This window comes from Zingiber officinale, chromosome 9A (assembly GCF_018446385.1).
Source record: "Zingiber officinale cultivar Zhangliang chromosome 9A, Zo_v1.1, whole genome shotgun sequence".
Classification (NCBI taxonomy): Eukaryota; Viridiplantae; Streptophyta; class Magnoliopsida; order Zingiberales; family Zingiberaceae; genus Zingiber; species Zingiber officinale.
In genome coordinates this window covers 66293926-66321020 of record NC_056002.1, presented here as the reverse complement: position 1 = coordinate 66321020, position 27095 = coordinate 66293926, and the positions used below count along the sequence as shown (strand labels likewise).

The 27095-nt window shown below is 33.6% G+C and overlaps 1 protein-coding gene across 2 annotated transcripts in view; it reads right to left on the bottom strand.

The window, feature by feature from the left end:
* Positions 1-586: 586 nt before the first annotated feature.
* The window catches only part of LOC122020275 (probable ubiquitin-like-specific protease 2B), a 38291-nt gene continuing 11782 nt past the window's right edge, over positions 587-27095 (bottom strand). For both annotated transcript variants that reach the window (XM_042578140.1, XM_042578141.1), the window contains 12 exons: positions 25127-25324; positions 24964-25039; positions 22217-22325; positions 17527-17592; positions 14700-14831; positions 9069-9269; positions 8942-8997; positions 8778-8868; positions 6302-6392; positions 5459-5578; positions 1573-1983; positions 587-1471 (listed from right to left, as the gene is read on the bottom strand). In XM_042578140.1, coding sequence (XP_042434074.1) covers positions 734-1471; positions 1573-1983; positions 5459-5578; positions 6302-6392; positions 8778-8868; positions 8942-8997; positions 9069-9269; positions 14700-14831; positions 17527-17592; positions 22217-22325; positions 24964-25039; positions 25127-25324 — 2289 coding nt within the window. In that variant the 3' untranslated portion in view covers positions 587-733. The remainder of the gene's footprint in view (positions 1472-1572; positions 1984-5458; positions 5579-6301; positions 6393-8777; positions 8869-8941; positions 8998-9068; positions 9270-14699; positions 14832-17526; positions 17593-22216; positions 22326-24963; positions 25040-25126; positions 25325-27095) is intronic.

The following is a 27095-nucleotide window of genomic DNA, read 5'->3' as shown; positions in this document are numbered from 1 at the left end:
AATTCCCACATGACCGCGCTGTCGGAGGTTCCCCAACCCCCACACATGTCCGCCGGCTACGATCAACAAGGCCGATGTTCACAGTCGCGTGAGGCCAATCACGAATCGAAGAAATCTAATTTGCACTTTAAAAGAAGAAAATTGTTTTCTGCCCTATTTAAGTAGAAAAAAAATATACACAAATAAATTTATAAATCCATTTGAGCAACCTCAGAGGGGCCACCGATTGAGGTCGCACAAGTCTACCAACCACAGTCGCGCGTCCATCAATCCACAATCCCACAAGACTGAGGCTGATCGCGAATGGAAGAAATTCAACTCGCACCCTGAGGGGAAGGGATGAAATTACTTTCCACTCAATTTAGATGGATGAAAAAATAATCAACTAATAAATTCATAAATCTATCCATCCATTAAGTAAACAAAAGAAAAAAATCATCAATTTTTACGAAATATAATGCGAAAAAATTTCCATTTTGAAAAACTTTCCACTTTTTTTTTTTTTGTTGTCCTCCCAAGTAAACAGGCCATAACAAAATTATGGAGCGGCACCATATGATCAACTGAGGTGGCAAAGATTGTCATATGCTTCAAATGATTAGATAACTAATTTAGGTTGAACTGTACTGCAGAAATTCCATCTATTGAACACCAACACTATTCTTGTATGTTACACAAACATGTACAGGTTGCAACAACAGCCATACAAGTGATTACCTGTGACGAAAGGGGTTTAGGGACGCGTATCATTCTCTCTGCTAAAGCTCCGGGTGCGCATTCTGGTTCCTTCAGGAAGGATCATGACCTTCCTTCTCTTGTGTGAAGTTTGCGCTGATCTTTTACCAGTCACTTCGTCATCATCAGTGATTATGACACCTTGGGAGGAAGAAACATTTTCATGGCAGTCCATGCACATTTCACGGCAATTGTCGTCGTGTCTCGGGGACTTTGAACTAGTTTCCTTTGGAAACTCACCTTCTTCGACTACGACCTCAGTGGTGGCAAGTTCAAGGCATTCATCATCTACATCCACTGTTGTAACTTTGGGTAATTCACAAACAACCTCACATGGATCTGAGACACTTTCCTGGCCATCTACAATCTGGCAATCTGCTCTAGTGATCCTCTGTGAATCTTCAAGACATTTGTCTTCCTGAGAATCTGCTACGATACCATCCAGCATTTCTCTGGACATTGAAGTCAGTGTCTCTGGAACACGACCAAAATCATCTGGAGAAGCCTTCTTATTTTCAGCTTCACTGCTTATATTAGTATTTCCACCGTCGGCATTTGGAGATTCAAGAGTGGAACTGATGTCGTCCTTCACATCCACAAGAATGCAGGGTGCTATAGAAGTTCTGACTGCTTTAGGAGAGGTGGAAGAAAGCTGGGTATTGAGGTTTCGATGCAAGGGCCACCAATCATCTTTCCCCACGTTTAAAGATAATTGCTCACTCCCATTAGCATGTTCCTGTTCAAACAAATAAAATAAAATAAAAATACAATATGAAGGAATATTTTAGTCCATAGAATTGCTATAAAATCAACTAGATATGAAACAGGAGTAGGCACCATTGTTGGGCACGAAGCAAACAGCTTTGAGGAAGTAGAATGCTCGTGAACATGCACAGCAGGATCAGATAAAGGCATATTACTTTCTGGTGCTGATTCAAGAAATTCTGGAAACAAAAATCCTGCTTCCTTATCACACGGAACGATAGCAGATCTCAAAAGTTTAATTCCATCTCCTCTGTCAGGAGACGATGCAGTGTCAATGGCATCCTCGTCTGGACTGACAGAAAGCAGTTGACCATGTTTCTGCTCCAAGTTATTTCCAGGATACACAGAAGTAGAAGCATTCCCGTTGCAGGATGTGCTAGGGATAACTTTATGAGAGGATTCCCTGAGAAGATCACGTATCAGCTTCCGAATGTGTGAACGCTTAAGAGAAGCCTCAGAAGGCAGAAACCAGTCGGCACTAAGCTGCAGGTATCAACACAAGTTAGCTGGGTCGATGGATTATTTCTCTAAAGTTGCAAATACAGACTTCCAGATATGGACGGTCATGGCAGAAGAAAAAAGGTTAACAAATTGCATAATAATCTTACCATACATGTTGGCAGTATACGATCTTCTGGATTTAAAAAACAGACGAAAGTGTGACAAATTTACATGCAGATGATCCCTAGTCAGCAACACTTTTTACCAAGGACAGGTAAGAAAAAAAGAAACCAAAAATTACATGGCCTACATGTCTCAAAATGGTCAATGCCAGTCGGGCATACAAGATACTGGCGAACCAGTATGTAGATACATGTAACCACGGCATTACTTAAGTAAGATAAAAGGAGATAACCAGAAATATAGCTGTCAGACAGGTCAACCCGTGACGAGGCGGATCGACCCGTGGCAGGCCAACCATTTGAGAGGACAAGGTGGGCCGACCCGTCAACTTGATGGGTTGAGAAATTTCCAACCCGACCCAATCTAAGGAGGATTGCGGATTTAGCAGGCCAATCCACATGCCCATCAAAATTTTTTAAAAAAATTTAAAAAATATTTCATATCTTCAACGTTTTATTTCCGAAAGGTTTCATCAATCATCATCAATCAAATGTATCCATAAACATATATTTTAAAAATAAATGGACATAAATGAATACTTATGTGGGATGAAAAATACTATTTTTATTTTAAAATTATAACAAAGAAAGATAATAAATTGGCATAAAACTTAACTTACATGTGTTTCTCAACCTGCGGGCCAACCAAAGCCCGTTGCGGGCCGACCCGCGTGGGTCGCGGGCCTAGACGGATTAACCCGCGACGAGCTTGGGTTGACAAAACTCCAACCCAATCTACTTAAATTGTTTGGCGGGACGGGCCAACCCAACGAGCTCAATCCAAATTGACCGCTCTAACCAAAAACAAAGAAAAGAAGATGGCAAATTGGAAGAGAGCTCGAAGACCACACGAGGTTAGCTAGGTCAGCTCCAAAGGAATAAATGACTTATTTGAACTGGTGAGAAATGAATGAGAAACTAGGAAAAAATAAATGTTGAATATTTTTAGATAACAAAATGTGATGTTTTTTTCCATCGACATGTTTTTGTTTTCCTTCCAAAGGAACTAATGATTTAAGAAATTGATTTTACAACAATCTACCAGCAAAATAGATCAACTATGTCCAATGACTTATGATTAAATAATGGATCCTGCTCAATTGGTTTAGAAAATCAATTCTCAATAGCTAAGAGAAATAAAATTAAAGGAGAATACAACAATAACAATCAAGTCTTGATCCCACTGAGTAAGAATGGCTATATGGATCCATTTGCACCATTGAACTAGATCCCTGCTATATCTAAATAAATTTTATCATGTTTTATTTTATTTTTTTTAGTTGGAAAGTATTTAGCTCTTTGAACCGATTAATCTTGAAGTAACCGACCCGGCCCTACGGAAGTTTTCCATCATGTTTTATCATGTTTTCATTTTTTTTTATCATGTTATTATTGCTAACCTTCTTTGGTCTCCCTCTTCCTTGATTAATATGTATTTATTTTTGTCATGGTCTCACATCGCTTAACTCGGATATCTTAAACATCGGAGTTTTCCCTCAATAGGTACAACTCTGATTTTCTCTCTAATATACTTATTTCTTATCTTGTCAAACCTTTATTCGCACATCTATTTTAACATTCTCATTCCTGCAACTCATTTTTCACTATGCTTGATTCATAGCCAAATATTCACCTCTATTTAACATGCCAAATCTAACCGTTGTTTTATAAAACTTCTCTTTAAGCTTTAGAAGTATCTTAGGATGACAATGAACAATTGACGCCCTTTATCACAACCATCTGGTTTATATCCTAGGTAAAACCAGGGTATGAAATGTCGTTCCGTGCCACCCGGCACGGACGATTTTTACCGTTTCATCGGGCGGCCGAAACCGGCACGGGAAGCGTCCCCGTCTCGGCGACACCAGAGGAGACACGAGACGCTTCCGTCGACACCGAAGGAGACGTGGGACGGCTCCGACGATGTCCCGCGACGCCTTCAGCACCGAAGGCGTCGTGCGCAACACCTTTTGCGGCGCCGAAAGAGTCGCCGAAAGAGTCCGACGACCCTACCGGACGCTTTCGGCGCCGTCGGAGGCATCCGACAACGCTTCCAGCGTCATTGGACGCCCCCCTCGGGATCGCGGGCGATCTCGCGTACGCAGGTTTTTTTTCTTTTTTAATAATTATTTATTTTATTTAATTAATTTAAACAATTCCTGAGGATGTGTAATATTTCAAAAAGACTTTTATAAACCCTAATTAAATTATCCTAATAAAATATATAAAAAATATATTTAAAATTAAAATAAATTTAATAAATTTTATTAATTAATATTCTGAAAAAATAATGTTTTAAATTTAATTTAAAAATTTTTAAAAAATATATAATAATTCTTATTTATATTCTAATATATTTTTTATTATTTTAAATTTCATTTAAATTTTTAAAAAAATTCTAAAAAAATTTAAAAAATTCTAATAAATTATATTTATCTGATATTTTTTTATTTTTAAAAAAATTTTACTTGATATTTTTTCACTATTTAAAATATATATTATTTAATTAATAATTAATTAAATGAATAAATAGTTAATTTATATAATTATTATTAATAAAAAGTAATATCTTGTTTTAATTTATATTATTATTATTATTATTATAGATACTTCCATTTTAATTTGAATTATTGATATATCAATTCTATTTAAATAAAATTATTTTTAATTATTTTTTTCTAACAATATTAAATAATTCAATAATTGAGAACTTATAATAAATCAATATACAACTTATTTTTATATACACCATAAACATATTTATCTTATAATTACTATAGATAAATAAAAAATACCGAAACTGTATTGACACGGCACGATACGATACCGAAATCGTATCGTTCCGGTCTGAGATCGAAAACTCAGTATGGGTCGAAATTTTAAACCTTGGGTAAAACAACTCTAGCAACCTCTCCATCCTTTTGCAAAAAAGAACCTAAATACTTGAAACTCTCAACTACAAGTAATTCATCATCTCTGATTTGAGAGGAAAATAAAAACTTGAAATTTCAGAAACTGACTGGTCACAATATGTACAAGCCCAACAACATAAGTGACAGCCAATAAAGTCATGCGGAACTATTCAAACAAGTGAATATTTCCTTGGTCTTCAAGAAAGGAGGAATAATGTAAAGCCACTTTGATGAGGTTCTCGTATTGAGTTAACACATCGCTAACAATATAAAATGCATAATAAATTACAAAAAAACGTGTGCTACTGGATTTTTTTTCCATGAATAATTGTGTGAGCATGAAAATTCAATAAATAAAAGATAGCAAATCGTCTTTGAAAGTTAGAAGATGGAATCACTTTTAGAAAACAGAAAAGAACTTACAAAACTGGAGAACTTGGTGACATGGAATGGATCAAAATTTGAAGGAGCCTCTTGCAAAAATAATTCAACATAATGGAGTAGAAAAAGCCCACAATCAAATGAGTTTTCTTGTTGTGGCACCTACAGTACAAGAAACACAATAAAATTACCCCTCATCATATGAAAAGAAAAAAAGATTTCAAAGCCCAGTAATACAAGCATTACATAACAACGTATTTCACAAACAGTGTGCTTCATAGAGAATAGGAAAAAATGATCATGTTCAAATAACAAAGAAAAGAATTGCTGAATCATTTGAGAACTGCAAACCAGATCTCAATTAACAAAAAATATTTGTCAAAGACCCAAAACAATGAATCTTTATATACAATTATCATTACTAATAATTTTTAGTACATGTAATAACAAAATGTAAGGATTGTTATTTATCTAATATTTATGGATTAAAATAAAACAAGGAAATTCAAAGGCCAAGTCATCTTTCCAATAAAGAAAGCATCCAAGTACAAACTCCAATCAGCGAAGCAGGCCTAGAAATGGCCAATTTACACTCAGTAATGATGTTTGTATGAACCTTGCCCAACAAAATTTGAAATTGTATTATCGATCAATGCAAGTGTCTGTGATGTGATATAGGAAAAGAAGGAAAGAACAAGACCAGAGAATCAGTAAAAATATTTCAATCAAACAGTCCAATCAACAATACTAGAGAATGAAGTATTCTAAAGCAGTCATGATGGTTTAAGTTAGTGTATAGTTAATAGAACATTAATAGAAAAATTGATTGCAAAATTGATTCAATTATCCGCTTTTTCTTACTTAGTTGTAGAGAAACAAACCAACCTCAAGTGAAACAAATCGTAGGTTCAAAAATTTTGAAGAATCATCGTCACTTGCTTCTGTATGCCTTTCCTTCCACTCCTCCCACATGTAACTGTTATTTTTGAAGTGAGAGATTAGACAACTACATTTTTGAATAGACAAACAAGTATAATGAGAATCAAATCTGAAACCAAGTGATAACAGAAATTTTGCCAAGTGAGTATGGGTATAAAAATTAGCATCATAAAGAAACAAGAATGTCAAATCGAGATCAGTATCTTGAATCGTTTTGGTGAATTTTTAAATTTAAAAATTGGATCATATCAGATAAATAATATAAAATATGATAAAAAAATAATTCCACATATTCAGAATAATTTTCATATCAAAAAATGTGAAAATTGAATATAGTATTCCATTCAACGGCACAATAGTATAGACAAAGTAACTTGATTTAATTCAGAATGTACAAGTTCACTTCATACATTGATGACAATGTATATTGTTCATCTCCTTCCTCAAACTGAAATGAAATAAGCAATAAAAAAATTTATCATCAAATGTTTTTCACATAAAATAATCATCACAGTCAAATGGAAGATGTCATGTTACCCTTCCTCATTTGGTGTAATGATGTCACAAAACTCACTCTTATAAGATCTGACAACCAGATCACAAAACTCACTCTATATATATTATTTTTGCCCCCAGGGCATAACCAAGTTAGTTATCACATGGCAGGTTTGCAGAATTGAGCAAGGGTCGAATCCCGGCAAAGACCGATGAATTACCTCCCATGTGATGGCTAGCTTCACTTTCCTGATTTACTCCCTCCCAATGGTGTGGGAGGGTCGTTGGGGGGCCGCCAAGATGACGGATTTCACCTTTTTTTGCAAAATTTATAGAACATATATTATTTTGTCTTTTAATTATTACATATAGTAATTTTGAGCTAGGGAATATTAGGGGTGATTTGTATTTTAAGAGGGAATAATTAGGATTTGATTTGGATGGAATAAATGGGGTTTGAGCTAGGGTCTAATTCGGATTTGGTTTGGGTTAGATTTGAACTCAAATGATCTAATTGGGATGAACTTGGGTTGGACCAAGAGGTTGTGGATCCTGTTAGGGTTAAACTTAGAGTTAACTGGTTCTATTTAATCCCCTATTCCTTCTCTTCTCAATCCCCCTCTTTGTAGATTCCTCTCCCCTCCGTATCAATCTCCAAATGCTCTTGGGCCTGCAATGTCTTCCAGTGATTCTCAAGACTTCCTCTCGGAAGCACCAGCAAGTTGCCCCTTGAGCAGTGCTCTTTCTTCTTTTTTTGTTGTTGTGAATTTTGATCTCTCTTGAGAACTCTAGAGTGATTGTTCTTTCTGTACAATCAATGAGTCCCCTCTTCCCTATATTCCTCTAATTTTCCTTTTTCCTAAGTCGTGAGGCATATTTTTTAGGGAAGTTAACCTTCCCTATCTCTTTTCCTCTTAGATGCTACCTTGTGTTGGGAGATTTTAAGGATCATTCCATTCATGATTTAAAATCTCATATTGTGCGGATAAAACGATCAAAACATATTATTTTGATAAATTATCAAAACTCGATACTAACCACATGCAATTTCATATATATCGTTATGTCAATTATGTCTAGTGAGTATTGTTTTATGTCAACATTCGACACCTCTTGACACGCTACAATAGATCACGATCATAGCATTCTAGATGGTAAATAAAATTTGATTTTAAGTATATGATTATAGTATCTTTTTCCTTTTCGATCTTCCTTTCACCTCCAATTCGCCATCAACACGAAACCGAATCAGTATCGTAGTATCGTTGCAGTTAAAAACACAAACTCTGGCATGACTCCCAACGATGAACCTAGATTCCATTATCTCCTGTCTTCTTTCTATTCCTTGTTGTATTGTTGTAGAAGTTAGACTCCTCTTTTAATTTGTTATTTTCAGTTGTAAATAGTAACATATTATAGGTTGTTTGTGTGATTGTTTTCCACCTATTGTTGTGTGGATAGGATTAGAGTGGGGCTTATTTAAGCCAATCCAGATCTGCCCCTAAGATCGTAATCCTTCTGGTTAGATAAATTTATTGTTTTAAGAATTTTTCTTATTGATTTCATTAGGAGAGGAGCTGTGAATTTCCAGCATCCTTAAGTATAGCGGTTGATCTAAACCCCCTTGGTGCACCCTTGTAGGCGATTCACTTGCTTTATGTCAATATGCTTAATTTCATTTTGTCAATAGTAGATTTTGCATAGGAAATTGCTGGTATATGCAGCAAAGGCAACAATAGATTCAATAGTTAAGAGCTTAATGGATTAGATAGGAAAGTACAAATGGTAGAGGGAGACCAAAGAAATAATAAGTTAATGTAACAAAAATAATCTAATTGATTTGAATATATTTAGTAGAAGAGGTGAAATTTTTCAAAGATTAGTAAAAGGGGTAACCATATAAAGCCTAGAATATAGATATTGATACCTTTGGATAATGTTCTTAAGTCCATTATGACTGCCTTTAATAGAATCCATATGTAGTATACAGGGCACTTTACATGAATCGACTTCATCGCCTGGAAACCAAAATAATACATGATGACGATATACTCTGCATAGATTGTATAAATCCAATCGGGCAATTCTTACCTTTCAGGTTTCCTACTTCTCCAGGATGGCAAATAATAAGCAAACTCCAGTGCAGACTGACATTAAGTGATGTGAATCAAAATGTAATGTTAACTTTCTATTATGATAAAATTGCATAAATGCTTACTTAAAATTTACTGGGATGAAAATGTAGTCCTTCTCAAATATGTTAACTTTCCGAGTCCATTTACGAACACGTAAGAAAGCAGCTCTGCCTTCAGAGATACTACCCCGGTCCTTATCTAGATCTGCTAGCTTGCGGAAGAAAAAACTGTTAAAGAAGTGGAACCTATGCTTTTGATCAGATTGAATCTTGTCTTTCAAGTACCTGAAACAAACAGATCAAATCAAAATACAAAATGAGGCAGAGATGATGTGGAACAAGAATAAAGATTACACAATGATCTGAGATACTAATTATGTTTTACATTTGTATAAATTCTATCTCATGAAGGAATGATGATTTTGCATGTGAGAAAAATAGATGAAATAGCTTTTGATTCCCAGCGTGGGTGAAAAAAATAGGTGAAATGACTAATCATGATGTTGAAGAATTATTACAAAATCAGCATGTATACAGATCTCTCCGTCACATCAAACCATCACACAGCATCTCCCTCCTCATGGCTACTACCACTCCCATCTTCGCCTCAACACTTCCACACCAACTGCACAATTGGCTGGGGCTCAAGTAATAGTCAACAAAAGTCGACAGCCTCCTAATTCATCTAATTTTTGCTGCAAATTTAGGTTGAATCAATTGGATTTGATGTTTCTGACAAAGTTGTGTCTAGTTTCTCTAAAATATAGAATCCTACTGACTGATTATATTCCAATTCTGCAGTTTCATAATCTATATGCTATACTATTGACTCTAATACCACTAAAGGCATTGCAAATTGAAGTTTCTTAACTGAGATATAATGGTGGCATTATTCTTAAAAAGCAGTTAATGAAACCAGAATATACATTTGCACATATAGTTCTTCACCACAGAACTTTATGCCTGTATATGTGGATGTAATCACGTATTGATCAATTAGCTGGCCAGGTAAACCTAGTTGCCTAATCTAATATCTTTAGTCCATAGAATAGTTGTTGAAGTAGATGAATTATTTAGCTTATGCTTAATCAATAACAACAACAACCAAGTTTTTAGTTTTTATCCCACTAAGTGGGCTGGCTATATGGATCTTCCTACCATATTCGGTTTGTTCCCCTACTATATTCTCTTCTATATTTAAATAAATTTTGTCATGTTGTATTGTTGTCAACCAAGTGATCTTTGGTCTCCTAAGCCCTATAACATAAACAACAATCAAGTTTTTATCTCACTAAGTGATCCGCTACATGAATCCTCATATATCATTGGACTCGATCCCTACTATCTTCTCATCTATATTTAAATGTATTTTATCCTATTTTATTGTTGCTAGCCAAGTCTTCTTTAATCTCCTACTTTCTCAATTAATGTGTAGTGTGTATTGTTTATGGTCTTACATTATTTAACTGACGCATTTATTAGTGGTCTAAGTACATAGTCATACCATCTTAAACGCATCTATCGCAATTTTTCTTAAATGGGTGCAACCGCAACTTTATCTCTGATGTTCTCGTTCATTATCTTGTCTATCCTCGCATATCCACACATCCATTTTAACATGAGACTCATCTTCCATGTGCTCGATTCATAACTCAACATTCTGCTCCATATAATATAGTAGATCAAACTACCATTTTATAATATAGTACCTTACAATCACAAAGAAGATTTGACATCTTTTCCATTTCAATCATTCTACTTATATGATTATGTCCTATATAAAACTTCTATATCAACCCCTCCATCCTTTTGCAAAAACAATACAAGATACTTAAAATTGACAATTATAAGTACCTCGTCATCTCCTATCTTAACAATTATTTTGTTATGTCTATTACTATTAAACTGAAATTCCATATATTCTGTATTTACTCTACTAAATTTAAAATCTTTTACTTTCGGGATCTCCTATCAAAATTCAAACTTAGCATTTACTCTGCATCTCACATCAACCAAAATAATGTCATTTGCAAACAACAAGCACCATGACAATGCATTTTAATTTTTAAATGTGTTTAATGAGTTTATCCATAACTGGTATAAAAAGATATGAACTAAGAGTTGATGTTTAATGTAACCCTACATCTATAGGAAACGTTTAGATTAATCCACTTGGAGTCTTCATTCTTATCATTACATATTCATATATATCCTTAATTATGTGAGTCTTGTTTCTTTTTCCGAAACTTTTCAATCAGTTGTTTGAGAAAATGTGTAACTTCTATCATCCAGCTTTTAAGCATGAATCTAAATTAATTTTTGATTACCTTAAGACTCCTTCGTTAATTTTTTTTATCACTCTTTTCTAAAGTCTTGGCACAACGGCAAAGTTGTTGCTTTGTGACAAAAAGGTCACGGGTTCAAATCATGAAAACAGCCTCTTGCAAAAAGCAAGGTAAGGCTACGTATAATAGATACTTCCCGGGACCCCGCACATAATTTTGTACATCTTTTTGTTTTTATATAAGAGGATTAAGTACTTACCCTCCATTGATTAAGTATTTTCTTCATTTTCATTATCACGTTGAATAACTTCGTAAATCATTCATGTTTCCTAGTACTTCCATACTTCTATCAGAATATCATGCAATCCAACCACTTTTCCATTTTACATCTCATTTAACATGTGTTCTACTTCTAAAATTTGAATTAAATTTTTATATTCATCTTACCTATTTAAATTTCAAAAGCTAAATTAGACATCTAAACTTTCATTTACAAAGTTGATAAAATACCTCTTCCGACGCACATTTATTACCCTTTTGGATTCTTCGTTAATATATTTTATTTGGATAAGATCACTTGTTGTCCTCTCTTTCTCACTTTAACTATTTTATAGATGTATCTTTCCCCTTACTTGTATCAAGTTGTCTATACAAATGTTCGAAAGTTTTATCCATGCTTCTCTCACTACTTTCTTGGCCTCTTTCTTGGCTATGGAATATTTTTTAAATTTTTTTTTAATTCTTGCAAGTATACAGTAACTTAATAGATTATACTTTTTCTATTAATTTTTCTTGTACTTCCTCCTTCCACCACTAAAATTCTTTATTTGATGGTATCTGTCCTCTTGACTCACCGTGAATGTTCTTAGCCACTAATTTTAAATTTTATCTTATCCCATATTGTATTTGAATCGTCATGTATTACTCATAATACTTGTTCTTCTACCCTCTCCTTAAAGATACTTTATTTCTCATCCTTTTAACTTCCACTACCTGATCCGAGGAGTCATACTCATTTTTCTACTACTAATATTATGCTTGAGGCACGTATCTAACACCACTAACCTATACTAACCTATACTGAGTGTTAAATTTTCTCCAAGGACGAACCTTACAATCTTTATAATTTTTATATCCCTCTTTGTAATCATAAAAAAGTTCAATTTACTATTTATTACTCTCGCTTTTAAAAGTAACTAGGTATTCATCTCTCTTCTTAACGCGAAATTCATAAGTTTTCCTAAATCATAAGTTAAACCGAAATCTAATATAACTTTTCCTTCTTCATATCTTGTTCCAAAATCATAATCCCCATGCACCATATCATATTCCTCCTTTCATACTCATATATGCCCATTCCGATCTCCTATTAAAATCAACTTATTTAGTAAAAAATTTTGGACTAGCTTATCTAGGTCTTTCCTAAATCTATATTTGGTGACTTCGTCTAATCGTACTTAAGGTGCATATATTCTAATTACAATAATAGCATTTTTCTATCTCGGTCTTAAAAGTTATAATCTTATCTCCCTTCCTAACTACTCTTACTTCGCCCTTTAATGAACTATCTACAACAATACCTACTCTATTTCTCATTTTACTTTTTCCTATGTATCATTAATTAAACCTGAATTCTATCAACTTTGTCTTATCCAACTGCAATTTTGCTCCAACTAGTCAAATATCTAGAAGCCGAAAATGGTGATCATGTGGATCATGCAGGCAGAAAAACAAACTGAAAGATGAGTCGAGTGGCCTTTTATCACACTGAGCAAAGAAGGCAAACAAGTGTGGCTTCTTGTGAGATCAAGAGTAGATTCCAACGAAGGAAATGGTGTGACTAGCAAGTGAGCATGATAAAGGAACAGATGGGCAATGTTAGGGAAAGATTTGCATTGCCAATGCAAGAGGTCCAGGTGGGGATGTGGGGAAATGACTCCCAACACGTTGTAGTCTCTCCCAACGGAAAAGGGAGTGACCCTATGTTTGTTGAGAGGAAACAAGCGAGGTTTAGCAGTGATGGATGAAGGTGGAAACAACTCGATAATGATGGCAGACATAGATTAGTGGATGGGAAAAATTATCGAAAACAAATGCCTAATTGGTGGTGTAGAGGCGACTATGGCATTACCTAGGCAATGACAATGACAATGTTGTAAGCAACAAAGAGTTACCTGAGCGAGAATCAAAGACTAAGATAGCTCACCAGGAATAATTCAATTATCCTAGTCTTATTCAAAAAGAGCATGAGCAGAAGAGGACACAAAGACGTCGCAATTGTTGACAGTGTACTTGCATGAAGTAGGGTTCATGAACTCCAAGAAGCAATCAAAACTAATAGGGAGAAGAAATAAGGAATTCAATTTTCAAATCAATTGATGCAGAACGAAACATCTGAAAAATAAATTTGGCGAAGCACTAGGCTAATACCAAATTAATGTAGCACAAGCTACTAAAAACACTGAGACTCACAAACAGAGAAAATATGATAGATTGAAACATGACGGATACTAACCCCTCCACTTCTATAAAAAAGGACAATATAAGACCAATTCTTTATGAAATAATGCCCTACCTTAACTATAAAAAATTAAACATTTCGTAAAAGTTAAACATCTTGAAAATTTTAGTACAACTCTTAAAATGAAACAACTTGCATAAATTTAAAAATTTAAAGGAGACCTTATATTTATCTCTAAATCGCACACTGATCACCCTCAATTGAAGGAAGAAGACCCATTCAATTCAGCGCACAACACACTTATCTATTACTAACATGATACATTATATAACTAAAAAATCTTAGCAATCTTAGCATACACTACTCTTGTTTGACAAAATTTGATGAAAATTAAACATGAAACAGAATTTATCTGTGTGACCAATTTATGTTTAGTCATAAGGCCAAGAAACCAGCTAAAATCAGCTGTAAACAATACCTACTAGGTAGGAAGGTTATGATAAAATCAACCACTACCAACTTGCACTTTACTTGTTAAGGATCAAGTAAAAAATATTTCAAATGAAACCACGCAACTTGCAAAGGTGAGCTAGGCAGAAAATTATATAAACACACTATGATTCAACATAACAAGATTTGAAGACACAAGAATAAAGGAATAATGAAGGTGATAATTTGGAATCCAGGCAGACATTTCTCTACTAGGATTGACATGACAACCTACAAAGAAACAAAGAAAAATGTGTTTCTGTATCGGCAACCGCTATCTAAATATAAATATATTAGTATCTAAGCATATGTCATTCTCTAGTGTATGGTTATGCACCATTGAAACCATAAAAGCATGATGAATTTGAATGATCAATCTGGAGCTATTTTCATGGGAAGGTACAAATTCAACTTACCAGGTAATAAAGAACATTTTCACTTCCCACAAAAATAATAAGCATAGCAATGATTTGAACTCACTTGATATAGAAGTCAATAATGGTGTCATTGATAAAAGTTTCTGGTTGCAGAAGATCAATATCTCTTTTGTTGATACAGACAGCATCAGGATCTCCCTTAGGGTAGACAACATCTTCAAAAGAATCTTCAATTCTGAAAAAATTGGAGTACGTTAAGGATCTATGACTCAAAAATCAATGAATAAACAAAATGTCTCACCACTAAAATAAAATAAATGAGACTTGTATCGATAAAGTGTTCTTCTGCAAATGGCATGAGAAATTTTAAGAGTTCTTTTTGAGTAATCCTACACTCTTTTCTTTAAAAAGAAAAACTAAAGTAAGAATTAGGGCATACTAAACCAGATACCATCTAACAATACCATAAAAGGGAGAGGCAGAGTACTAAGCCACATCCTAAACCAGTATACCTATAATTTGGTATTGTTTCTGCAAAAGCTTTTTTGTAATTTCTTAGTTTCTAACCAAATAGAGTAATAGAAACTATCTAGCCTTTATGCATTTCAGTCAACTAGCACAACTATGGGCCAACAACCACATGAACCCCATATTGAGATTTAGAAATCATTCTCTTTCTGTCGGCATGGTGAAACTAAGATTTAAAATTTCAAGTTATGCCAATATTTCAGTCTTGGGATGCAACAATTCAGTTTTTGTACTGCATCAAATTGTGATGATACAGTTTCAATACGTTTTCTATTTTAAATATGTATATTAATTTTTAAAAATATTTTTATTAATATTTAATTTTTATATATGGCCACTATTGATTTTATATTTCAAGTCTTAACTATTGAGTTCGTGTTTTGATATATACCCTCGTGAGATATTGGGTGCTTATTAAAGTTTTGCAACGGCTATTAGTAAGGTATAAATTCAAATTTTATAATTGTATTATTATTGTACATAATAAAATAATAGTTTTATTACAGAGACATTGAGTTCGAGGATTTATCTAAAATGATGTCATGGGCTTCGATACCTTCGGAGTTAAACTTTTATTTGAAAGATATGATATTAATTCTTAAAATAATTAATTTAAAAAAAAATCTCAAATATCTAAAAATATTAAAATTAATTTTAGTTTAAGAATAATTTTAAAAATTAGTTATCATTTTTATAATTATTTAGAGATTTAAAGTTATTTTTGAATGTATTTGAGAGTTTGTATTTTAAAAATAATTATTTAAAATATTTAAAATTATATTTTGAGAATTACATATTGCTTTTAGAATATTACAAGTAATTTTTTACATGAATTAGAAATTTTGAGATTTAATTGGTTTAACTCAATTTTGTTACTTTTATGTATACAATTTTTTATTTTATTATATACAATAAAAAAATATTACAAAAAATAAATACATTCATATATATAATATATAATCGTTATGATAGTTATAACTAATTAAATATAACAGTATATCAGTTTAATTATTAATAAATAATAGTATAACTGCTAATTATAACAGCGAATTAATTGATATAAATGAAAAATGAATTATAACATCATAACAACATTTATATTGAAACTGTTTTATAATTAATTAATTGACTATAACATTGAATAAGTTTCATAACTATTTAATCATAACAGTTATTATAAATTAATTATAAGTGAATAAATTCAATATATCAATTTAATTATAACTGCTATATTACAACATTAGTCTAAATGTTATAATAATATATTATTATTTTAACAAATAAATAAATAAAAATTGTTCCAATTATTATAACAATGATATAATAATTAATTAAATATATAAAAATCAAAGTCACAATAATTTTCATTATAGCTTTCTCAGCACAACTTTTCCTCTTCTCCCTTCCCCATCGTCACTCTAGTTCTTCCTCTCTCACACATGGTGGCAAAAGACGAATACGCTCGCCCCCAGCGCCCCCGCCAACCCGTCCCAGGGCCAACACGAAGGAGGTAAATCACGGGCGACTATTAGCCTTTGGAATAGTGACTAGCACATAAGGGAGTCATTTACCTCGGCTTTGCCGAAATTCAAACCCCAGACCTCATGGTGGCAACACCTCATGCGCTAGCCATTAGTCCCATCCGAGGGGACAACTTCCTCTCCCACACATGATTCGATAGACAATCGCCAATTAACATTAGTGATAATCTCCTTTGACCGCTTATCTCACTCATTTATTACCAATTGTGAATAACCACTGCTCTAAAGACGAGTTATTCTAACACATCTCGTTGTTGCTCGTGGCACTTGTTATCTCTCATTGTCGCTTGTATAACCTCTCATCAACACTCATGCTAATAAACCCATTAATCCGTTAAGTTTATCCTAATTCTCTATTCCAATCATTCCAAATAAGGTTTTCTTCATTCGGCCCTTAACATAAAGTGGAGAGGACACAAACCAAATGCATTTAAATGAGGTAAGTTGTAAGCATCTTCTTCTTCGGCTCCTCTCCTCGTCCACCTAGGGGCAACCAACACCACCCACACACCTACAACTGTTGCTGCATCCCATCTGAAACCCAAACTCTAGCTCAGAATGAAATATTAACCTTGATTCGCATATAGTGTAATATTTCAAGAAACCCAAACCAAAGAAACCAACATACTTTGTTACCTACTTATGGAAATCAAAGGATATGTGTGTAGAACAAATGCAAGATAAATGAAAGTCTCGTGTCAAAATAGTTTCTTTTGTTTAGGGAAGAAAAGGAAGAATGATCACAATGAAAGCTCATGAAATATAGGTCAACAAAAGTTTTTTGTCTACTCTAATTTCCACATGCATAAGAATATTAGAAAACAACATCAACGCAGATAGCAAGCAGCGAGTAGTACGCACTCTGTGAACTTGTCCCTAGAAAATAATGCATTGGAACCCACAGAAACATCTTCCCATATCTTGTCTCTGAAAGTAAAAGAAGATTAATAAGAAGACATTCATAAGGAAACATATTCATGAAAGTTAATTTAGATAGCATTAGGCAGTCATCACGTTAAAACATATAAGACATGGCAAATCAGTCATTCTCTTCTATACTCAGCATCACGAATGAATTAGTACATGCGTGCAAAAACATTAGTTGGGCCATGTTAAAAGACCATAACAAGTGAATGAAATAACAGGGCTAATTGAAGCGACATATTTAGCAGACCAGAGACCCAGAGGCACCATTTCTTCACTATTTCAAACATATCTATTATAACTATTTATGGTGCAGTTTCCAACAAGACAGACAATAATTGGTTCAAAAGCATTAGTTGAATATTAAAGAAATGATTCGGCCATCATTCAAGAAAGCAGTTCGTGAACAGGCATACAATTTGTTCTCATTCACAATTAGCCTGGATTTGCACTCAGATGAGTGAGCATACACCACTCATATAGTATCCAAATTGTGATGGTGATAGCATTCAAACGTTAAAAGACATGCATATCAGTTTAGCTTTTAAACGGCATTGTTTCAACAATGGAATCCAATTTGCTTGGTCTAATAAAACTAATATATGTTGAACTAAACTATCTTTTATAGCTGCTTATATTGACCAAAAAGTTAGATATGTATCTCAATATTCATATATACATATAAAGTAACCCAACAACAAGCTGCATATGGTTTTTTTTTAACCTATAATTCAAACATCTCATTGGCTACATTGGACTATGGCAATGCATCATACATTACTGAAAATTAAGTTCTTCAAGGAGGAAACAAATTGAAGCTAAATGGCTAGCATGATTTATAAGTTATGATACAATAATACTTGCTCAACATATTAATGAATTTCATGAGAAACAGGAATAAGATATGATAAACTAACTAGGCATCTGTTAAGTTTGGGAAAATTGAAACTAACCAATTGCATTAAAGACAACCATCATATTGGCATATATAGATTCATCATAAAACACTGATTGAGAAGTATCAATGTGGAACAAAACCCACTACACCTAATACCTCTATTACTTTTAACGCTCCTTGAGCTTGAGCATATAACAGATGCTATATTCTGAGACTGGCAATAGGGAGCAAACTATTATAATCAGAAACTTTACCGCAGAACTGGAACATTCAAGTGCTGACATAATGATTTTGAGGTCAACTTTACATATAATTTGCTGCTAACTATTTATATGGGGTTGAATGTTGGCTATGAATCAAGCATACGAACAAAAGATGAGAGTCGTAGTGATGAAGATATTATAGTGGATGTGCAAGCATATGAAGATGGACAGAATCAAAATAAGAACACTAGAGAGAGTAGGGTTATGCCTATTGAGAAAAAACTTTAAGAGACGCGATTAAGATGGTATGAAAATGTATGACCAATAAATGCTTTAGTTAGATGCTGTGAAATCATGGTGGCAAAAGGCGAATACGCTCCCCCCAGCACCCCCGCCAACCCGTCCCAGGGTCAACACGGAGGAGGTAAATCACGGACGGCTACTAGCCTTTGGAATAGTGACTAGCACATAAGGGAGGCATTTACCTCGGCTTTGCCAAGATTCAAACCCCAGACCTCATGGTGGCAACACCTCATGCGCTAGCCACTAGACCCATCCGAGGGGACAGATGCTGTGAAATCATGATAAACACACATATTAATCAAGGGAGAGAAGATTAAAAAAACTTGTTAAAAATAATAAAAAAATATAAAATTTATTTAAATATAGATGATGATATAGTAAAAGATCATAAGAGGATAAATATGTAACTCATTTATTGAAATAATGATTGGATGATATTTGATTCATCCAATATCCTTGATTTCAGTTTTCAAATTGTTTCTATAAAAATTTCTCAATTTAGCATCAACTTAATTCCTCTTCTTCAACACTAACTAGGAACGGCTTCTCTGGTGAAGCTATTATAATAAAAAAAAAAATTAAGGTCACAATATTAGGAAATGATTCTATCCATGATCTATTAGCAAAGCATGGGCAGTTGAGGATAATTTAAAGGAGTTGTGTGATTTGTGTTCAGGGGTTGATTTCCCATATGATAAAAAAATTGGATTCAAGCCTAATCAACTTTAAGGTTGGTAGTTAGGTGTGGAGAGCATTCACATTCAATGGGGTTTAAAATTTAGACTCGAGTTGGAGATAAGTTGTTGAGCTACACATGAATCAAACTAATTGTGAGATAAATAAGGTCAACATGCAATTGGATTTTAGAGTTAGTTAGGTCTAATTGTTGAGCTTGGTGTCGTGCCAACGAGCACGGCTTGAGATCTTATACCTTGTACCTATCATGTCAATAACCTATTAAATAAATTAGTAGAAGTAATGTATATAGGGTGAAAGATGAGAGCTTTTGAATTTATCTTTCTTAATGTGAAAGTTTCACTTTGCCCCTAGAATTATCCACTTTTCCATTTCCCTTCTAAAACTATCGAAGCCATGAATTTAATAATTTTATTGGGGAAAAAATTTTTTTTGACCTAACTTTCCCATTTATGTTTTTATCCCCTAAAATATATAAAATTTAGGCTTAATAACGTAAAAACAAAATATATGAAATTTAAATTTAATAGTATTAGAAATAGCAAGACAACCGTTAAGATATGAGATCATGAGTTCCTTGTTACCAAAAATTTTAATCTAGAATCATCTTTACAAAGGATGGAAGGGTTGATAGAGATGTGTTAAATAAGATACAAGCAAGATGGTTACAATGGAGGAAGACATCAAGTGTTTTTTGTGATCGTACCTCTAAAACTTAACAATGTTAAGCTATGAAGCGAACACACAAGCAAAAGATGACTCACATAGATGAGGATGTTAAGGTTGTGGGACATACAAGGATGAACGGGATAAGAAACAAGAACATTAAAGAGCAAGTCAAGATAAAATTCATTTAAATATAAGGATATATTAGAGGATTGAGTCGAATGATATAGGAGGACCAATATAGTTGATTGCACTTAATGAGATAAAAACGTGATTGTTGTTATTATTGTTGTATCCCTCGAAATTTTATAAATTATATTTTATCCCTCAATTTTGTTCCCAAAGTTTGGCTTAACATTGTTAGGTAGTTTAACTAAGAAAATCTAATTGATTTTGACAATAATTTTGCAAGTTCAAATTCATTAGTATTTTGACAAAAGTGCACATATTTTGTCTCATTTCATATATTAGGACATGAATATTTTAGAGAATAAATATTTTACAAAAATATTATGAGCAATTTGTATTAGTAAGGTTTAAAAACAAACATAGAAATATAATGTGCATTTTGCATTCCAATTTAATAAAAGAACTAGTCACAGTGGAGCATGTTTTTTATGGCTATTTATGCATTTTATCTTTTGAAGAGACACGTCTAGCAAATAACACTACAAAATGACCTCTCATATAACTTCTATAGATATATTTTTTTCTGCAATGATTATTATAATATTTATTGAAGTTCTTCAATAACTTCACGGTGGATTCCTAATTCCACCAAGTTAAGGCTCTATGTCTTCTTGTATTCTAATTTCATTAGCCGTGGAATCCAATCATTAAACTCTAAAATATTGCTAATACTCATCTCATGGATTGTATAGTATAATACAAGAAAGATGAAACGAACACTCAAATCAACAATCACTCATGTTAATTTTGTCAGACAGAATTAAGATAGAACAACACTCACATTCCATAGCATAAAATTCAAGAGGGAAGAGAAAAGTGAAGCAAGAATGCCACTTTAATGCCCATGTGAAATTGTGATTGTTAAAATAATTAGTGACATAACTTGCATGTGATGCTGAAAAGTAAGCTAGTCATACCACATAAATAAACAATGCCTCCACCAAATCAATTTCTATCAGACAACAATAATCCAATAATATGATACCCAAATTTATATGACTAGCAACAATGAAATACCAAGCTATGGAAAAAAGTAGAACACAAGTAGAGAGTCAAGTACTAATATTAATGGTATCAAGGGGAAAGAGAACAGCATATAAAAGCACACTCAGCATCCTAATATGTAGCAACCAAAAATTTTATAAGGAGAATAATATATCTGACAACCCAATTAAACTCCAAAAAACCAAATCCACTACAAAGCTATGTATAATGGCTGAAGCCAATGTTTGCGACCAGGGGTTAAAAAAAATCAAATTAATTAAAGCGATAATTTTAAGGAAACAGTGAGCTTCATGAAGTGACTAAATTGCAAAATTCCACAGTACATAATAAGTGACAATGCAATAGTGTGCTATGTCAAAAAGTAGAACACAAGTAGAGAGTCAAACTACTAATATTAATGGTATCCAATCTAAGAGGAAAGAAAATAGCATAAAGCACACTCATCATCCTATTATGTATCACCCAAAAAACTTCTAAAGAGAATTGTATATCTGACAACCCAATTAAACTCAAAAGAACAATCAAATTCACTACAAGTTATGTATAACAGCAGAGGCCATTGTTCCCAACCAGGGAAAAAATAAAATATAATAAAATAAAGCAATCATTTTAAGGAAACTGCACTTCATGTAGTGACTGAATTGCAAGCAAAAAGCAAAGAACATACCTAGAGTCGAAATTCCATGTGACTTTGTATTTCGCGGTTAGATTCCTAATCTTTTGTTCCTTCTCCAGCCAATGCACATCATTCACAGAAAATATTACTTTCAACACATCTACATGAAAGACGCTCAAATATCACATCACATAAATTCAGAGGTAGGATAGAGGAGAATTATGCACTATTGTGATTGAAATATGTTCTTCTCACACATGATGGTACTTCTGTATCGCCTCAAAGAAACAAAAATGGAAATAGGAACCACATTATCATCAATACAATCCATAGCTCCAATCATCATAAAGGTAAGGTGAATTTGTATCTTAGAAAATAAAAATCAAAACTTTGAAATGATATCATCCTTGAAAAAAATAAAACTTCCCAAATTGAAAATAGGCCATTTGGATTAGTATTAAAAGTCAACTGACAATGTATTGTTCTGTCTACGTGCACAAAAAAAATTAAAAGACAAATATATAGTACAATTCGCTAATTTTAAGACAAATTCTCTAAAGGACATGTTTTGGCACGGAAACAGTCCATTTCATGTTTCCAATTTCCGATTGCCGCTGCCCAACATCTTTCACTATAATTTCTTTTCTTATTTTTGGGAAAGATCAAGCATCTTCTATGTAAATAAAATAAATCTTTATTATACAATGGTATCCAAAAAACGAATGTCGATAAATTTTTTTCTAAACTATTAAAATTAAAGAGAGAGAGAGAGAGGAGTAGAATCTTTTGCATGAAGCAAACATAGAAATTTCCTATCTGAATACATATATAATATTAATGAAGCTTCTGTGTCCTAATGACAAGGATTGAAGTCAAGTCACAGCATACTCGATATGCGAGTACAAACACATACTTAAAATGGTCACAAAAGTTAACTTTGTGTTTGAAAAAAATAATAATAATTTTGAGTTTGAAAACAAAAACAATATCACTGTTTAAAAAAATCAATGTAAGAATGATTTGCACCTACAGCATCATGCAAAGATTTGTTACTAGTTTTAAAAAGTGAGGTAGGCAGTCACTTAGGGCAATTTGAACAACGCCCACTTTGCCTAGGGGTTAGGCAGGCCCATGGACCTTTCAAGTAGCCCGCCTAGGACCCCAAGCAACCCCCTATGGCAGACTGTCTCACAGTGATAAAATGTTGTTTGGGAGCTCACGGTTTCATGTTCTATTCCACTACCCGATGGAGGTTCTTTTCACCTTTCCCTCACAGTACTACTTCGCTATCGGTCAACCGGAGTATTTAGCCTTGCAAGGTGACTGGTCCTTGCTGATTCACACAGGATTCCACATGCCCCATGCTACTCGGATCAGAACATAAGCTAGTGATGCTTTTGGGGACTTTCACCATCTAGGGTGCAACATTCATTCCATTGCTTCGCCTAGCAACACGATGCCTGTATTGCTCTCCCACAACCCCATTTTCACAGTTTAGGCTGCTCCCAAATAAACCAGTTCACTTATATAGTTATACCCTATTTTTCTTCCCAATTCTCCCAAGTCCTGACTCCCGCAGCATAACTCCACTACGTCTGAATATATTCTCCATTTTCTTGGCTCTTTCTTCTCTAGGTCTTTGTTACTGCTGCCTTCTTCTATTGGTACATATGCTCTATTTTCTTGGCTCTTTCTTCTCGAGGTCTTTGTTGATATTACAAATAGAAATGAGAAATTAAATGTTAAAGCGTGAGATATGATCAGTATTTAAATCAATATCTGTTCTGGAAAATATTGAGATGATAAGTATTTTATTGTATAATGAGATGAACAGAATTTGATCAATATAACAATACGTGAATATTTGATCAGTATTGTTTATTTGTAGTTCATGAAAAATACTGATTGAATATTGTTGTTAGTATTTGATTCCTATTTTTATAATATTTTTTAATGCAGAATGCCTAGCCACCTGGACACTCACCTACCACCTAGGCATTAGCAGTCGACTAACCCTAGGTAATCACTTGACCATCTACCGCTAAGAATCACTTTTTAATACCTTGTTCGTTATTAAGAATTATTAATTCACAGTATCAGTGAAGTGCTGCAAACTTTAAAATAGTAGTGCAGCATTGGAAATTCCTTAGGGAAAGATCATAAGATCTTATTTCTCACACTTCACATAAGAAACATGTTATATGTTATTAGTTCTCTTATGAGATGTCAACTAATAAATATTGCACCAACTACAATTAGGTAAGAAGACATGTGTTTCTAACATTTATCACTACTAAAAGTAGTGAAGTTCATGTCATCATTGTAACTATCATCAAGCCATGTTCGTCTCTACTATGTGGGATTAACTCCTCCCACCTTGCAAGGCTAAAACATGAAACATTAAATGTCTCCACTGGTTTTGTTCCTGGCACTTCTTTATGCACTAAAGAATAAGACAGGATTTTTATAATCTGCAAAACAGAAAAGCAGATAAAAGCTCCTCCCATCTTGCCTGATGGCATTCCTAACTGAAATCCAAAACCAGGAGAAGAAAACAGGAATGAATTGGACCTGCTTAGACTCCTCATCTTTGATTAGATAGGTTATCTAAATTATCTAACAACTTGCTCTATCTCAAAAAGGTAAATCGATAAGAAAGAGAAATATAAACAAATCCATACAAAGCATTAAGAAAAAGGGAAGAATTATAAAATTTGATGCACCATAGTGGTTTGATGGAATAAAGATATAAGAGACAGTAAAAGAAAAAAGTAAGAATTTATGTATAATTATCATACCAGTATTGTTGTGAACTTTATCTATTTTAGTTGCAATGTTTTCTCTGAAGCATAGTTTGACTAATGCAGAAGCTACCTGTGGTAATAAGAAATACTGCACACCATCACAGCTAATCATAAACACAAAAGTAAATTCTTTCACACCTTAGAGAGTGAAACTCACACTTTCACTCCATTGACAATCAATGTGATCTATCTCAGTAACAGCCCATTCAGAAGCAAACTTCTCGTCACTCCCACTTGCATCTGAACATTCAATCTTAACATTGTCTATCGAGAAAACAAGTTGAGATTCTCCATACAATGTGCCACCATGTATGACATACTCAGGGAAGACTGTAACTGTTAACTCATCATTAAGCTGCAAAGCTCCAAACAAGAAACAACACTTGGGTAGATTTTCCTCAACAAGGCAAAAGTAAGCAGTTCACACCATAGATTCGAAAATTAAAAGCAATTAAATAAGAATTTTATTCCAGTACAATGAATTTATATTGTATAGAGCTATAATGCATGTCTTCAACCAAGCAAAAGAAAAAATATACTGTGCAGAGAAAGAAAGAAATTAGCATCAAAAAGTAATAACTAAAAAAAACAAATTGAAGATATTTTCAGATTGGCACTTTGGCAATAAAAGAAAATAAATTGAAGAATATTTGAGAATAAAGCTACTCCAATAAATTAAAGATACAATTTGTCCATCGTTTGGATAATATTTCTATTGCAGCAATAAATAGCGAACTATTTATAATTCCTATTAAAATTATCATATTTTTCTTATTTAGAATATTTATTTTAATGAAAGAAAACTTCGGCGCAATAGTAAAGTTGTTATCTTATGACCTTATGGTTACGGGTTCAAGTCGTGGAAACAACCTCTTGCAATTCAAGATAAGACTACGTACAATAAATCCAATGTGATCCAACCCTTCCGAGACCACACACTATCCTTTTAGAATATTTATTTAATATTTATTATCAAGTCCAACCTATAAAAAGAGTCCATAATTTTATATTTTCACTATTTTTTGTGGGTGTGAGAGTATACTCATCTAGATGAGGATCGTCTTTATTCATTTACTATTAAATTGAAACCTAAATTTGATTGTATACTCATGCTCTGAGCAACTCGTCGCTCTCATGATTTCCTTCACGTTGTTGACGCACTCCGCTCCTCAAGCTCAATTTACCACTGCAACTTTCCTACACACATCCATTACACATCGACGATTTGCTTTGGCCACCCAACTTCTCTTCCTTCAATGGCATCAACATCTAGCGATTTAATTTTTTTTAACATTTCAAAACATATTGTAGTATCAGTCAAAATAATTTTAAAAAAATTAAAAGAAAAAAAAATCCAACACACCACTGATCTAGCTAATAATACCTAGCAAGTGAATTTTGAGTGGTGGAAGTGACTCCTAAAAATTGGCAGTTAGCCATAAAATAAAACACCCCTAGCTTGGCCATTTTCAACTAATAAAGGAAGTGAATATCACTAGATATCCAAGAAAGTTGAAGATGTTGAAAGAGCATAATGGTCTCGACCAAGATGTGGAGGGGGACAGGAAAAAAAAAAATACGACAACCCCTAAGAAAACAGCAGTGACGGAGGAAACAAAGTCGCCTTCGAATTGCCAGACAAAGAAAGCTGAATGCCCATCTAGGATAGGTGGGAACGGTATGTGGATTTTGGAATGATTATCTTGACATTGGAGGGTAACTACAAACTTTGATGGAGGGTCAAATTCTCACCAAATGTGTTTTGAGATACTAAATGATGGAACCAAGGACCTCAGTCAAAGCAAAGGATCCTCTCTGAGTGCAACCTTGGCAAGGCCTAATGGTCAACCTTGGGCCCACCATTGACAAGTGGGCACTTTCCCTTGGAGGCCATCTACACTATGAAGAGGAAAAGGAAATGATGAAGAAGGTGGGGACTTACAAAAACTGAGTGGAAAAGGAAAATGACAAAGAAGGTGGACTTACAAAAACTGAGTTCGAACAGAGTAAAAAGGAGCAGCAGGCTAGAAGAAAAGTGAAGGGAGAAAGAAAGACGTCGAACTTTATAAACCCTTCCCCTCATTTAAAAAAGTGATAAATAGACACCTCAAATCCACTAAAATCTA